The following is a 13,069-nucleotide window of genomic DNA, read 5'->3' as shown; positions in this document are numbered from 1 at the left end:
GACCTTGGCCTTCGTAGTGGCCCCGGGCTGGTCATTTGCAGGGGCAGCATCTCTGACTTTCGCTGTTGTCAGGGGGTAGCTCTCAGGGATGCAGGCCTCCCTTCAGTGCTGACAGGCTCATGAGAGTGTCCAGTGTTGTTTCTCCCATCTCAGTTCTGGGTAGACCCTGAGGCTGACCCCTCAGTGCTTCTGAAACTTTAGTCTGTGTTTTGATCCCTCTGTGAACCAGCCCTGTGCCTGGCTCTAGGTAAATGCTTTCTATGAAGTGTTTCTATGAAATTTTTTAATGGCCTCTTTGAGATTGATATTGGTCTCAATTTACAGTTGAGCAAAATGAGATCCAGAAAGCGGTCCCCTGAGTGTACAGAGCTGAACCATGTCTCAGACACACAGCAGGTGTTAATGTTGCAGCTCTGTTTTCCTGGGTTAATTTTCAAATTGACACAATTTATTTTGCAAAACTGTTTCCAATGTCTCTATGAGAAATGGGTCACTCTGGCTGGTGCATTTCTTTCTTATCCTAGGCTGGTCATGTCTGTGGGGACAATATGGACCTCATTGATGGGCAGCCCACAGGATCTGTGAGGATTTCATTTGGATATATGTCAACGCTTGACGATGCCCAGGCCTTTCTCAGGTTCATCAAAGATACCTGCCTCCACTCATCAGGAGGCTGGCCTGTCCCTCAGGCCTGTGCTGACACCTGGGAGGCTGGAGCCCCATCAGAAGAGGGCCAGGCTGATGTTGCACCTACTGTCATGCGCAGACATAGCCTCTTGCCTTGGGAAGATGCCCTAACAGGCTCCAGGGTTTGGAACAACTCGCCCACTGCTGCGAATGCTGCGCCCGTGGCCCCACCTGTATGTGATGTCACCAGAATCCAGCAGACTCCTTCAGAGAAAGCTGCAGGAGTCCTGGAGCGGGCTCTTGGGGCACATGTTGTCACTAACCTTTACCTTTATCCAATCAAATCCTGTGCTCCGTTTGAGGTAAGGACTTTCACAGCAGCACAGAAACGCTTCTCTTTGTTTACACTCTCTTTCTGTTTTTTGATAAAGTGAAGAAAAGCATAAAAAAATCAAAATTCATCTGAGTGTTGTGGTGAGAAAAGCCATTCTCATTCTCTCTTTCTTGGCCTGTGCTGACTTTTGAACATGACTCTGCTCACGGGGGCTCCTGAGAGGACCATTTCTAAGAGGCGAGTGTGTCATTCCTGTTATTAATGATAGCTGTCACTTTTATGGAATGTGTGTGCTGACTCTGTGCTGAAGCATTGTATGTGCTTATTTGTTTCATCTGATCCTCAAAATAGTCATGTGAGGTGGATAGTAATATTATCCCTATTTTATAGATATGGAGCCTGAGGGTTTTGAGGTTAAGCACTTTGCCCAGGTGACCTGAAGATATGTCAAAAGGACACATGAGGCTGGGTGTGGTGGCTCACGCCTGTAATCCAAGCACTTTGGAGGCCAAGGCGGGCAGATCACCTGAGGCCGGGAGTTCAAGACCAGCCTGACCAACATGGTGAAACCCTGTGTTTAAAAAAGGACACATGAGCCAGCTTGAAGGAGCTCCCATTGGCCAAGTCTGTGGCAATGTGTGCATCAAAATAAGTGCTGATAGTGATGGGTGGTGAGCATTTGAGCAACACAGGAATCCATGAGTCCAGAAGAGTGTGAAAATGAATTAGTGAACAAATGGAGAAGAAGCTCAACCCAGCTATAGAATACCAACTAAGAAATCAAAGAAATAATTTTAAAAACTACCACTTTGCAACCATCATGCCAATAATTGATTTAGGCAATAGTCATCAATAGATGCTAAATCTAATGAATGAAAGAAAATTTGATAACTAACAGGATATTTGCATATTCTGAAAATATCTGTCTATTATTAATTAGTAAGTACCACCTACTTATTGATGAATTTTACAATGGAGAAACCTAATAGGCCCCATGTTAACCAAGTGACAAAAGCTGACATCACCAACATTGGGACAAAGGAATGGGGTGTGTCTCCTGGAATGCACAGAGAAAAACGTAGCATTACTCCTGTGGCATGTCTACCAAAAATGCAGAAATCATAAGGAAGCTCAGATAATCCCAAATTAAGAGACATTTAGTAAGGTAGCTGGACTGTACTCCTCTAAAATATCAAGGTTGTGAAGGACAGGAGAAGACTGAAGGAGACTAGAGAGACCCCACAAATGTATGCAACACATGAGATTCAATGCAGAAGGCAGAGGTGGAATTTGAATGGAGTCTATTGATTAGATGTAATATCGTGTCAATGGTAATTTCTAATTTTGATGGTTGTACTGCAATTATGTCAGAGAGTGTCCTGATACTTAGAATATGTACCGTAGAGTATAATGGGGGTAATGAGGCATCATTTTGCAACTTATTCTCAAATGATTTAGAAAAGTCAACAATCAGAGAATCTGAGTGAAGGGCTTATGGGAGCTCTGTGCACTATAACTACTTTTATTTAAGCTTAAAATATATTTCCAAAAATTATGGCATCAGTAAATAATGTCACTTTTTTTGCCTCTTTACTGCTGAGGGTAGCTGAGCTCCCTTCTGTGTGCATTGCCAGGATATCTATGACCTGGGCTGTGGTCAGAACTCTGAACCTTTGCCTTTGTCTACACACCCTTCTTCAGCAGACTGCTGGCTTAGTAAAAGCCCTCATTGGAGGGACACTGCACCCATGCTGTCACATGCTGGTGCTGTTAAAACCTAAACTGTGGACAACCACTCCTTCAAAGGCCAGGGGCAAGAAGCCAGCAGAACTGCAATTGGACTAATTCTGCATTGAAAGAAAGTACATCCTTGCTAAAATAAAGGTTCAAAGAAGAAATGAGATGAAAGTGAATTGGTCTAGTAGCCTAGGAAATAAGTGGAAGGGATGAATGAAACTTACAGAAATGTGACCCCCAGCTGACTATCCCCAGCTAAATCCCCAATTAAACCACCGATGTCTTAGGAAACCACCATGACATCTTGTGAGGATGCTGCAGCCTTTCTTCGATGTGGGCCACTGTTTCTAAGCTTGGGACCTTCTCACAACTGCATGAAGCTGCTTCTATTGCTCCACAGCTGACTGTTCCTGCCAGAATGGTCAACCCAAAGAACATCATCTCCATCAGTTCAGGATCTCACCATCTCACAAAAGCAGGATGGGGTGATAAGGTTTCGCATCTGTGGGAGGTGAACCCAGAGGTGTGGTGGAAGGAGCTGCAGGAGGAGCCCCTAGTGGGGCCGGTACACCTGTTGTACAGGTCAGCTGCAGGCTGGGAAACTGCACTTCAGAGACCCTGTTGGAAGGAAAACAAGCAAAGTTAGAAACAGTCAATGCATCTTGTTATTCTGTGTTGGCAGCTTTTGATACCTATACCCACCTAACTGGTGGTTTTATTTTTTTCCATCAGCAGACTCTATCAAATTTAATTTTAGCTCTTTTTTTCTTTTAGAGAAACACACCACCAGGAAGAACGTTTGTACCTTGCTTTTTTTGGTCTTTGAAAAAGCCAGCGTCTTTTTGAGGAAACAATTTAAAACTAGTTTCTCAGGAAAGCTTTATTCTGTGCTGAAAGGTTTCTTACTTGCTACTCACTTTATTCATTTATTCATTTGATTATTATTATTTTTGCAGGATGAGATCTCACTCTCTCACCCAGCCTGGAGTACAGTGGTGTCATTAAAGCTCACTGCAGTTTTGAACTCATGGTCTCAATCTATCCTCCCGCCTCTGCCTCTTGAATAGCTGAGACTATGGGCCCACATCATCATGCCAGGCTACTTTTTAATTTGCATTTCTTTTTAGAGACAGGGTCTTGCTATGTTGATCAGACTGGTCTCGAACTCCTGGCCTCAAGTGATCCTCAACCCTGCCTCAACCTCCCAAAGTGCTGGCATTCTAGACATGAGCCACCACACTTGGCTCTACTCACTTTATTTATTTTATTTTTAATTTTTATTTTTTATTTGAGACAGAGTCTCTCTCTTGTCGCCCAGGCTGGAGTGCAATGATGTGATCTCGGCTCATTGCAACCTCCGCTTCCCAGGTTCAAGCAATTTGTCTGGCTAATTTTTTGTATTTTTAGTAGAGAAATACTTCTGTACTATTTTGAAATACCTGGATAGGCACCACTGCTAAGGAAGGATACACAAGAGCAAAGGGCTGGGTGTGGTGGCTCATGCCTATAATCCCAGAACTTTGGGAGGCAAAGGCAGGCAGATCACTTGAGGTCAGGAGTTCAAGACCAGCCTGGCTAACATGGTGAAACCCTGTCTTTACTAAAAACACAGAAATTAGCTGGGCATGGTGGCAGGCACCTGTAATTCCAGCTACTCAGGAGACTGAGGCAGGAGAATAGCTTAAACCCGGGAGGTGGAGGTTTCAGTGAGCTGAGATTGCACCACTGCACTCCAGCCTGGGCAACAGAGCAAGACTCTGTCTTAAAAACAAACAAAACAAACAAACAAGGAAAAAACAAAAAACAAGAGCAATGGCTGGAACCAGCTGGGAAAGGAGGCTTGCTTTTCACTGCAGACTCTTGTCCTCTCTGTCTGTACAGGCATTACCTACTTAAAACATGGTTTGAAGTGGAGAAGGGTGGAGTGTGGACCTGGAGGCTGAATGGGAGATATGTAGCTCCCACATCATCTCCTTTGCATTGTCCTCTTTGTTTGTTTCTTCCCTTCCCCTCTTTCTTCCTTCCAGAGTAGTTGCTGAATTCATGAAGTCCGTCTGTGTTTGTACAACGACTATGCAAATAGGTGAAGACCATCTTTGGGGAAGCCCTGGCCTAAGACACACCTACTTTTTGTTTAGGTGACCAGGTGGCCTGTAGGAAACCAAGGGCTGCTGTATGACCGGAGCTGGATGGTTGTGAATCACAACGGTGTTTGCCTGAGTCAGAAGCAGGAACCGCGGCTCTGCCTGATCCAGCCCTTCATCGACCTGCAGCAAAATATCATGGTCCTTAAAGCCAAAGGTGGGAAAACTGTCATTTTCACAGAGCAGCTCCCAAGCATTTATACTCATATGAAAGTAAAACAGTGGCTTGCTTCTACCAAATATTAAAATAACCCATCAGCCTGGGCAATGTGGTGCGACCTCATCTCTACAAACAATTAAAAAATTATGCTGGGTGTGGTGGTGTGTGCCTGTAATCCCAGCTCCTCGAAGAGGCTGAGGCACAAGAATTGCTTGAACCCAGGAGGCGGAGGTTGCAGTGAGCTAAGATTGTGGCACCGCATTCTGGCTTGGGCAACAGAGCCAGACCTTGTCTCAAGGGAAAACATGGGTAAAATAACCTGAAAGTAAAGGAAATAGTGTCTAGGAAATACAACAAAGAGTTTGTTTCCCCTTTGCTTTGGGAAATTTCAGGAGAGGTAAAGATCTGACAGTCCAGACAGTAAAGAGGGGCCAGGTGTGGCCCCTCATATTATCTCATCCTGTAATTCTAGCACTTTGGAAGGCCGAGGTGGGCAGATCACTTGAGGCCAGGAGTTTGAGATCAGCCTGGCCAACATGGCAAAACCCTGTCTCTACTAAAAATGCAAAAATTAGTGGAGCATGATGATATACTTGCAATCCCAGCTACTCAGGAGGCTGAGGCAGGAGAATCACTTGCACCCCAGAGGTGGAGGTTGCAGTGAGCCCAGATCACACCACTGTACTCCAGCCTGGGTGACAGAGGGTGACTATGTCTCAAAAAAAAAAAAAAAAAAAGATAACTTTTATATGAACTAGATGATGTCCTTTTTACTTAAGTTCCTTTTATTTTCTTAACTCATCATAATGTACACTGCAGGCTTTTATTCTTCCTTGTTGATTTATATTATGAATGATCAAACCTATAAAAAAGTATAGGCCTGCTCTGTCCAGTAGAACTTTCTGTGATGTTGAGAATGTTCAAACTATACCTTGTCCAGTTTAGTAACCACCAGTCACATGTGACTATTGAAATGTGGCTATTGGGACACTGGAACTGAATTTTAAATTTTATTTAATTTTAATTAATTTAAATAGCTACATGTAGCTATGCTACAGTGTTAGACAGCACAGGCATAAAAAATAATACACAATTACAGCATTTAATTTTAGCAAATCTTAACATTTGGCCACATTTCCGGTAGGTCTTTCTCCTCCTCTTCCTTTTTCTTTTTTAACATACATACATACATGCATACAAACAACATTACATAGCAGTTGTGGTACTGGGTTAAAAAAAACATTAAAAAAATTGCAGATATAGCAGAAATTCCCTGTGGACCTCTTCTGAGTCTCACTTTTCCTCCTTTCCTATCCCACCTACCATTTTTAGAACATTCCTATTTTCTCCCTAACTTGTAGTTATACTTTTGTGATATATAACATTTCCATATATTCTTGATTGTGTTTCTTGGCTGTAAGTATTCTCTATTCTGTTCCCGTGGTTTATTTTTCCCTGAACCAAGAGGCCAGTGTTATTGTTAGAGTTATGGAATGTGTCTTGATATCCTTTTTTTTTTGAGACAGAGTTTTGCTCTTGTTGCCCAGGCTGGAGTGCAATGGTGAGATCTCAGCTCACTGCAACCTTCACCTCCTGGGTTCAAATGATTCTCCTGTCTTGGCCTCCTGAGTAGCTGCGATTACAGGCATGTGCCACCAAACCTGGCTAATTTTGTATTTTTAGTAGAGAATGGGGTTTCTTCATGTTGGTCAGGCTGGTCTCGAACTCCTGACCTCAGGTGATCTGCCCACCTTGGCCTCCCAAAGTGCTGGGATTACAGGCATAAGCCACCATGCCCAGCCCTAATATCCCATTTTTTGGGAGAATTATCTGCTGTCACATATTGCAGAATCTCTTTTTTAAGAGTGAGTACTATTCCATTGAATAAATATACCACATTTACTTTATTTATCTCTTAAGGGACATTTGGATTGTATCCATATCTTGACTATTGTAAATAGAGCTGCAATGAACTTTGGGAGTGCTCAGGATACTCTTCAGTATCCTGACTGAAGTTACTTTGGATCGGTACCCAGAGTGGGATCACTGAATCATATGATAGTTCTATTTTTAATTTTCTAAGGAATCTCAATATTGTTTTTCATATTAACTGAACAACTTTGCATACCCACCAGTGGTTGCAAGGGCTCAAGTTTTTCCACATTCTCACTAACACTGTCTTTTTTTGGTTTGTTTTCTTTTGACAATAGCCATCCTAACAGGTGTAGAGTGATATCTCATTTTGATTTTAATTTGCATTTTTCTGATTATTAGTGATGTTACACATTTTTCATATACCCATTGACTATTAGTACATCTCTTTTGGAGAAACATCTATTCATGCTCTTAACCCTTTTAAAAATTAGGTTATTTGGTTTTTTGTTTGTTTGTTTACTATTGACTTGTAAGAGTTCCTTGTATATCTTGGAGGTTAACTGCTTTTTCAGATAAGTTGTTTGGAAATATTTTTTCTCATTCCACAGGTTGCCTTTTCACTTTGTTAATTGTTCCCTTTGCTGTGCAGAAGCTTCTTAGTTTGAGATAGTCCCATTTGTGTATTTTCATTTTGTTACTTGTGCTTTGGGTGTCATACTCACAAAATTATTGCCAAGACCAATGTCATGAAGTTTTTCCCCTATGTTTTCTTCCAGGAGCTTTACATTTTGGGATCTTATGCTTAAATCTCTAATCCATTTTGAGTTGAAATTTTTATATAATGTAAGATAAGGGTCCACTTTTATTCTTTTGTATATGGATATTCAGTTTTCCCAACACCATTTGTTGAAAAGCCTATCTTTCCTCCATTGTGTTTTCTTGACACCCTTCTCAAGGTTCAAGTTGACCATATAGGAATGGATTTATTTGTGGACTCTCTAGCCTGTTCCATTAGTCTATATATCTGTCTTTGTGCCAGTACTATACTGTTTTGATTACTATAGCTATAGTGATATATTTAAAATCAGGAAATGTGATGACCCCAGCTTTGTTATTCTTTCTCAAGATTAATTTATTTGTCATCTTTTGTGGGTTTATATGAATTTTAGAATTGTTCTTTCTATTTCTGTAAAAAAAATGCCATTGCGATTTTGATAGGCATGGCATTGAATCTATAGATTACTTTGGGCTATGTAGACATTTTAACTATTAATTTCTCTAATCCATGAACATGAAAAATCTTTCCATTTGTTTAATTTCTTGTTTGTGTCTTGTTTAATTTTTCATCAATATTTTGCAGTTTTCAGAATATGAGTATTTCACTTCCTTAGATAAGTTTTTGTTTGTTTGTTTGTTTGTTTGTTTTTAAAGGCAAGGTCTCACTCTTGCCCAGACTGGAGTGCAGTGGCATGATCATAACTCACTGTAGCCTTGGACTCCTGGACACAAGCAATCCTCCCACTCCAGCTTCTTGAGTAGCTGGGACAGCATGCGTGTGCGACCATGCCTGGTTTAGATAAGTTTATTTCTATGTATTGTACACTTTTTTGTGCTATTATAAGTGGGATTGGTTTTCTTATTTCCTTTTCAGAGTGTTTGCTTTTAGTGTATAGAAATGCAATAGATTTTTGTATGTTGATTGTGTATCCTGTATTCTGCAACTTTACTGAATTCATTTATTAGTTCTAATGGTTTTAAAAAATGCAGTATTTAGAATTTTTTAATATATAAGTTCATGTTTTCTGATCAAACAAGGACAATTTTACTTCTCCTTTTCCAATTTGAATCCCTTCGAATGGTGGAGGCAAGAATGGGCTTCTTTGCCTTGTTCCTGATCTTAGAGAAAAAGTCTTCAGTTTTCCATCACTGAGTATAATATTAGTTGTAGGCTTTTCATATGGCATTTATAATCTTGAGGTAATGTGTTGAGGCCTTCTATTCCTAGGTTATTGAGTTTTTATTATAAGAGGGTGATGAATTTTGTCAAATGCTTTTTCTGTGTCAATTGAGATGATTATTTTACCCTCTATTCTATAAATGTGGTATATCACATTAATAGATTTTCATATGTTGACTCGTCCTTACATCCCAAGAATAAGCCCACTTTCTCATGGCGTATGATCCTTTTAATATACTGTTAGATTCAGTTTGCTAGTATTTTGTTGAGGATGTTTGTGTTTAGATTCATCAGGGATATTGGCCTGCAATTGTCATTGTCTGGCTTTAGTATCAAGAATATGCATCCTGGCCTCATAAAATGAGTTTGGAAATGTTCCCTCGTCTTAGTTTTTAAGAAGGATTTTGAGAAGACTTGGCACTAATTCTTCTTTAAATATTTAATAGCATTCACCAGTGAAGCCATTTGGATATACGCTTTTCTTTATTGAGAGGTTTTTGATTACTGATTCAATCTCCATATTAGTTTCAGGTTTGCTCAGGCTTTATTTTCTTTTCATGTTTAGTTTCATTAGGTGGTATGTTTCTAGGAATTAGTGCATTTCTTCTAGGTTATCCAGTTTGTTGGTATGTAGTTGTTTATAGTAATCTCTTATAATATTTTATTTTTGTGGCATTATTTCATTTCAGATTTTGAGTTTTCAATTTTTCTTAGTCTAGCTAAAAGGTGTCAATTCTGTTTATCTTTTCAAAAATCCAACTTAGTTGTGTTAATGTTTTACATTTTTCTATTTTATTAATTTTCGTTGCACTCTTTGTTGTTTTCTTCCTTGTGCTAACTTTGGGTTTGTTTTGTTCTCTTTTTTCTAGCTCTTATGGTATAAATTAGGTTTGGGATCTTTCCTCTTTCTTACTGTAGACACTTAATGCCATGAGCTTACTATTTAGTGCTGCTTTTGCCATATCCCATAAATTTTGATATTTTATGTTTTTGTCTTTGGTATTTTATAATTTTAAAAAATTTCTCCTTTCAGAGTGTGTGGTTTCATTTCCACATATTTGTGAATTTTTCCATTTTCCTGCTGCTACTGATTTCTAGTTTCATTTCATTGTGGTCAGAAACTTGATATGATTTCAGTCTTCTTAAATTTGTTAAGTCTTCTTCTTCTTTTTTTTTTTTTTTTTTTTTTTTTTTGTCTTGTTTTAAGACCTAACGTGTGATCTATCCTAGAGAAAGACCTGTGTGTGCCTTACAGGAATGTGTATTCTTCTGCTATTGGGTAAAATATCATATATATATATATATATAAAATGTGTATTAGGTTTATTTGGTATACAGTATGATTTAAGTTCTCCTTTTCCTTATTGATCTTTTGTCTGCATGTTCTGTCCATTATTGAGTTTATTTTTGTATTGCTATCTATTTCATCTTTCAGTTCTGTCAATGTCTGCTTTATGTACTTAGGTGCTCTGATGTTGATACATATATATTTGTAATTGTTATATACTCCTGGTGGATTGATCCTTTTATCATTATAAAATGTCCTTCTTTATCTCTTGTGACAGTTTTTGACTTAAAACCCATTTTGACTGATATAAGTATAGACACTCCTACTCTCTTTTGATTACCATTTGTATGGAATATCTTTCTCCATCTCTTTATTTTCAGCCTATGTATATACTTAAACCTAAAATCAGTTTCTTGTAAAAAGCATACAGTTGGGTCTTTTTATATCTTTTTATGGTCTTTTTATTCAGCCGTTTTAAACTCTCTGTCTTTTGTTTAGAGAGTTTAATTGAATACATTTAGAGTAATTATTGATAAGGATTTGATATTGCCATTTGGCTAGTTGTTTTCTGTTAGTCTTATAGTTCTTTTTGTCTATCTTTTCATCTCTTGTTGTCTTTGTGTTTTGTTGATATTTTATATTGATGGGCTTTAATTCCTTTATCTTTTCCTTTTCGTGTAACTTCTATCGTTTTTTTTTTTTGTGTGTGTGTAGTTATTTTGGGGCTTACATAAAATATCTTAGGGTTATAATAGTCTATTTTAAGCTGAACAGCAAGGTTAATCACAAACATTAACACTACACTTTAACCTTTGCTCCCCATACTTTATGTATGGTTGCAGAATTTACATCTATTCATATTGTGTATATATATATATATATATATATGTATATATATATATTTATTTTTTTTTTTTTTTTTTTTGAGGCAGCGTCTTGCTCTGTTGCCCAGACTGGAGTACAGTGATGTGATCTTGACTCACTACAACCTCTGCCACCCAGGCTCAGCAATCATCCCACTTGAGCCTCCTGAGTAGCTTAGGACCACAGGCACATGCCACCATGCCTGGCTAATTTTTATATTAGAGACCGAGTTTCACCATATTGCTCAGGTTGGTCTTGAATTCCTGAACTTAAGCAATCCATCCACCTTGGCCTCACAAAGTGCTGGAATTATGGGCATGAGCCACCACCCCTGGCCCATATTGTATGTCTTTTAACACAAATGTATACATTTCAAGAGATGTGGTCTCACTCTGTTGCCCAGGCTGGAGTGCAGTGACATGATCATAGCTCATTACAGTCTTGAACTTCTGGGTTCAAGTGATCCTCCTTCCTCAGCCTACTGAGTAGCTGATACTACTGATATGTGCCACCATGCCCAGCTAAATTTTTTTTTTTTTTTTTTGAGATGGAGTCTCACTTTGTCACCCAGGCTGGAGTACAGTGGCATGATCTCGGCTCACTGCAACCTCCGCCTCTTGGGTTCAAGCAATTCTCCTCCCTCAGCCTCCTAAGTAGCTGGGATTACAGGCGCATGCCACCACGCCCAGCTAATTTTTATATTTTTAGTGCAGATGAGATTTCACCATGTAGGCCAGGCTGGTGCTGAACTCCTGACCTCCAGTGATCTGCTCATCTTGGCCTCCCAAAGTGCTGGGATTACAGGTGTAAGCCACTGTGCCTGGCCCATGCCCAGCTAAATCTTTAAAACTTTTAAAAAGATGAGTTCTCTCCAATCTAGGCAATATCATTCAGGACATAAGCAATGGCAAAGGTTTCATAGTGAAGACACCAAAAGTAATTGCAACAAAAGCAAAAATTGACAAATGACATTTAATTAAACTAGAGAGCTTCTGCACTGCAGAATAAATGATAAACAGAGTAAACAGTCTACAGAGTGGGAGAAAATGTTTGCAAACTATGCATCTGACAAAGGTCTAATATCCAGCATCTATAAGGAACTTAAACAAATTTACAAGAAACAACACCATAAAAAAGTAGGCAAAGAACATGAGCAGACACTTTTCAAAAGGAGACATGCATGCAGCCAACAATCATATGAAAAATAGCTCAACATCACTGATCATTAGAGAAATGCAAATCAAAACTACATGAGATGCCATCTAACACCAGTCAGAATGACTATTATTAAAAAGTCAAAAAATAACAGTTGCTGATGAGGTTGTGGAGAAAAAGAAATGTTTATACACTGTTGGTGGGAGTGTAAATTAGTTTAGCCATTGTGGAAGATAGTGTCATGATTCCTCAAACACCTAAAAACAGAAATACTATTTGGCCTATCAATCCCATTACTGGGTATATACCCAAAGAAATATAAATTATTCTATTATAAAGACACATGCACACATACGTGCATTGCAGCACTATTCACAATAGCAAAGACATGGAATCAACCTAAATACCCATCAATAATAGACTGGATAAAGAAAATGTGGTACATATATGCCATGGAATACTATGCAGCCATCAACAAGAATGAAATCATGTCTTTTTCAGGGACATGGATAAAGCTGGAGTTCATTATCCTGAGCAAACAAACATAGGAACAGAAAACCAAATACCACATGCCCTCACTTATAAGTGGGAACTAAATGATGAGAACACATGAACATATAGAAGGGAACAATAGATACTGAGGCCTATAGGAGGATGGAGGGTGGGATAAAGGAGAGGATCAGGAAAATAACTAATGAGTATTAGGCTTAATACCTGGGTGATGAAATAATCTGTATAACAAACCCCCATAACACAAGTTTGCCTATGTAACAAACCTGTGCTTGTACCCCTGAACTTAAACTTTTTTTTTTTTTTTTTTTTTTTTTTAAAGATGAGATCTCTCCATGTTTCCCATGCTGGTTTCAAACTCTTGGCCTGAAGAAACCCTTCTGGCTCAGCCTCCTTGTAGCTGGGATTACAAGCATTA

At 39.1% G+C, this 13,069-nt stretch overlaps 1 protein-coding gene across 1 annotated transcript in view; it reads left to right on the top strand.

The window, feature by feature from the left end:
• The window catches only part of MOCOS (molybdenum cofactor sulfurase), an 83,996-nt gene that overhangs the window by 27,157 nt on the left and 43,770 nt on the right, over positions 1 to 13,069 (top strand). The window contains exons 8-9 of the mRNA XM_032245306.1: positions 525 to 989; positions 4,837 to 4,999. Of these exons, the coding sequence (XP_032101197.1) occupies positions 525 to 989; positions 4,837 to 4,999 (628 nt within the window). The remainder of the gene's footprint in view (positions 1 to 524; positions 990 to 4,836; positions 5,000 to 13,069) is intronic.

Source organism: Sapajus apella, unplaced genomic scaffold (genome assembly GCF_009761245.1).
Source record: "Sapajus apella isolate SASKATOON/1434 unplaced genomic scaffold, GSC_monkey_1.0 scaffold57, whole genome shotgun sequence".
Classification (NCBI taxonomy): domain Eukaryota; kingdom Metazoa; phylum Chordata; class Mammalia; order Primates; family Cebidae; genus Sapajus; species Sapajus apella.
This window is presented reverse-complemented; position numbering and strand designations above follow the sequence as displayed.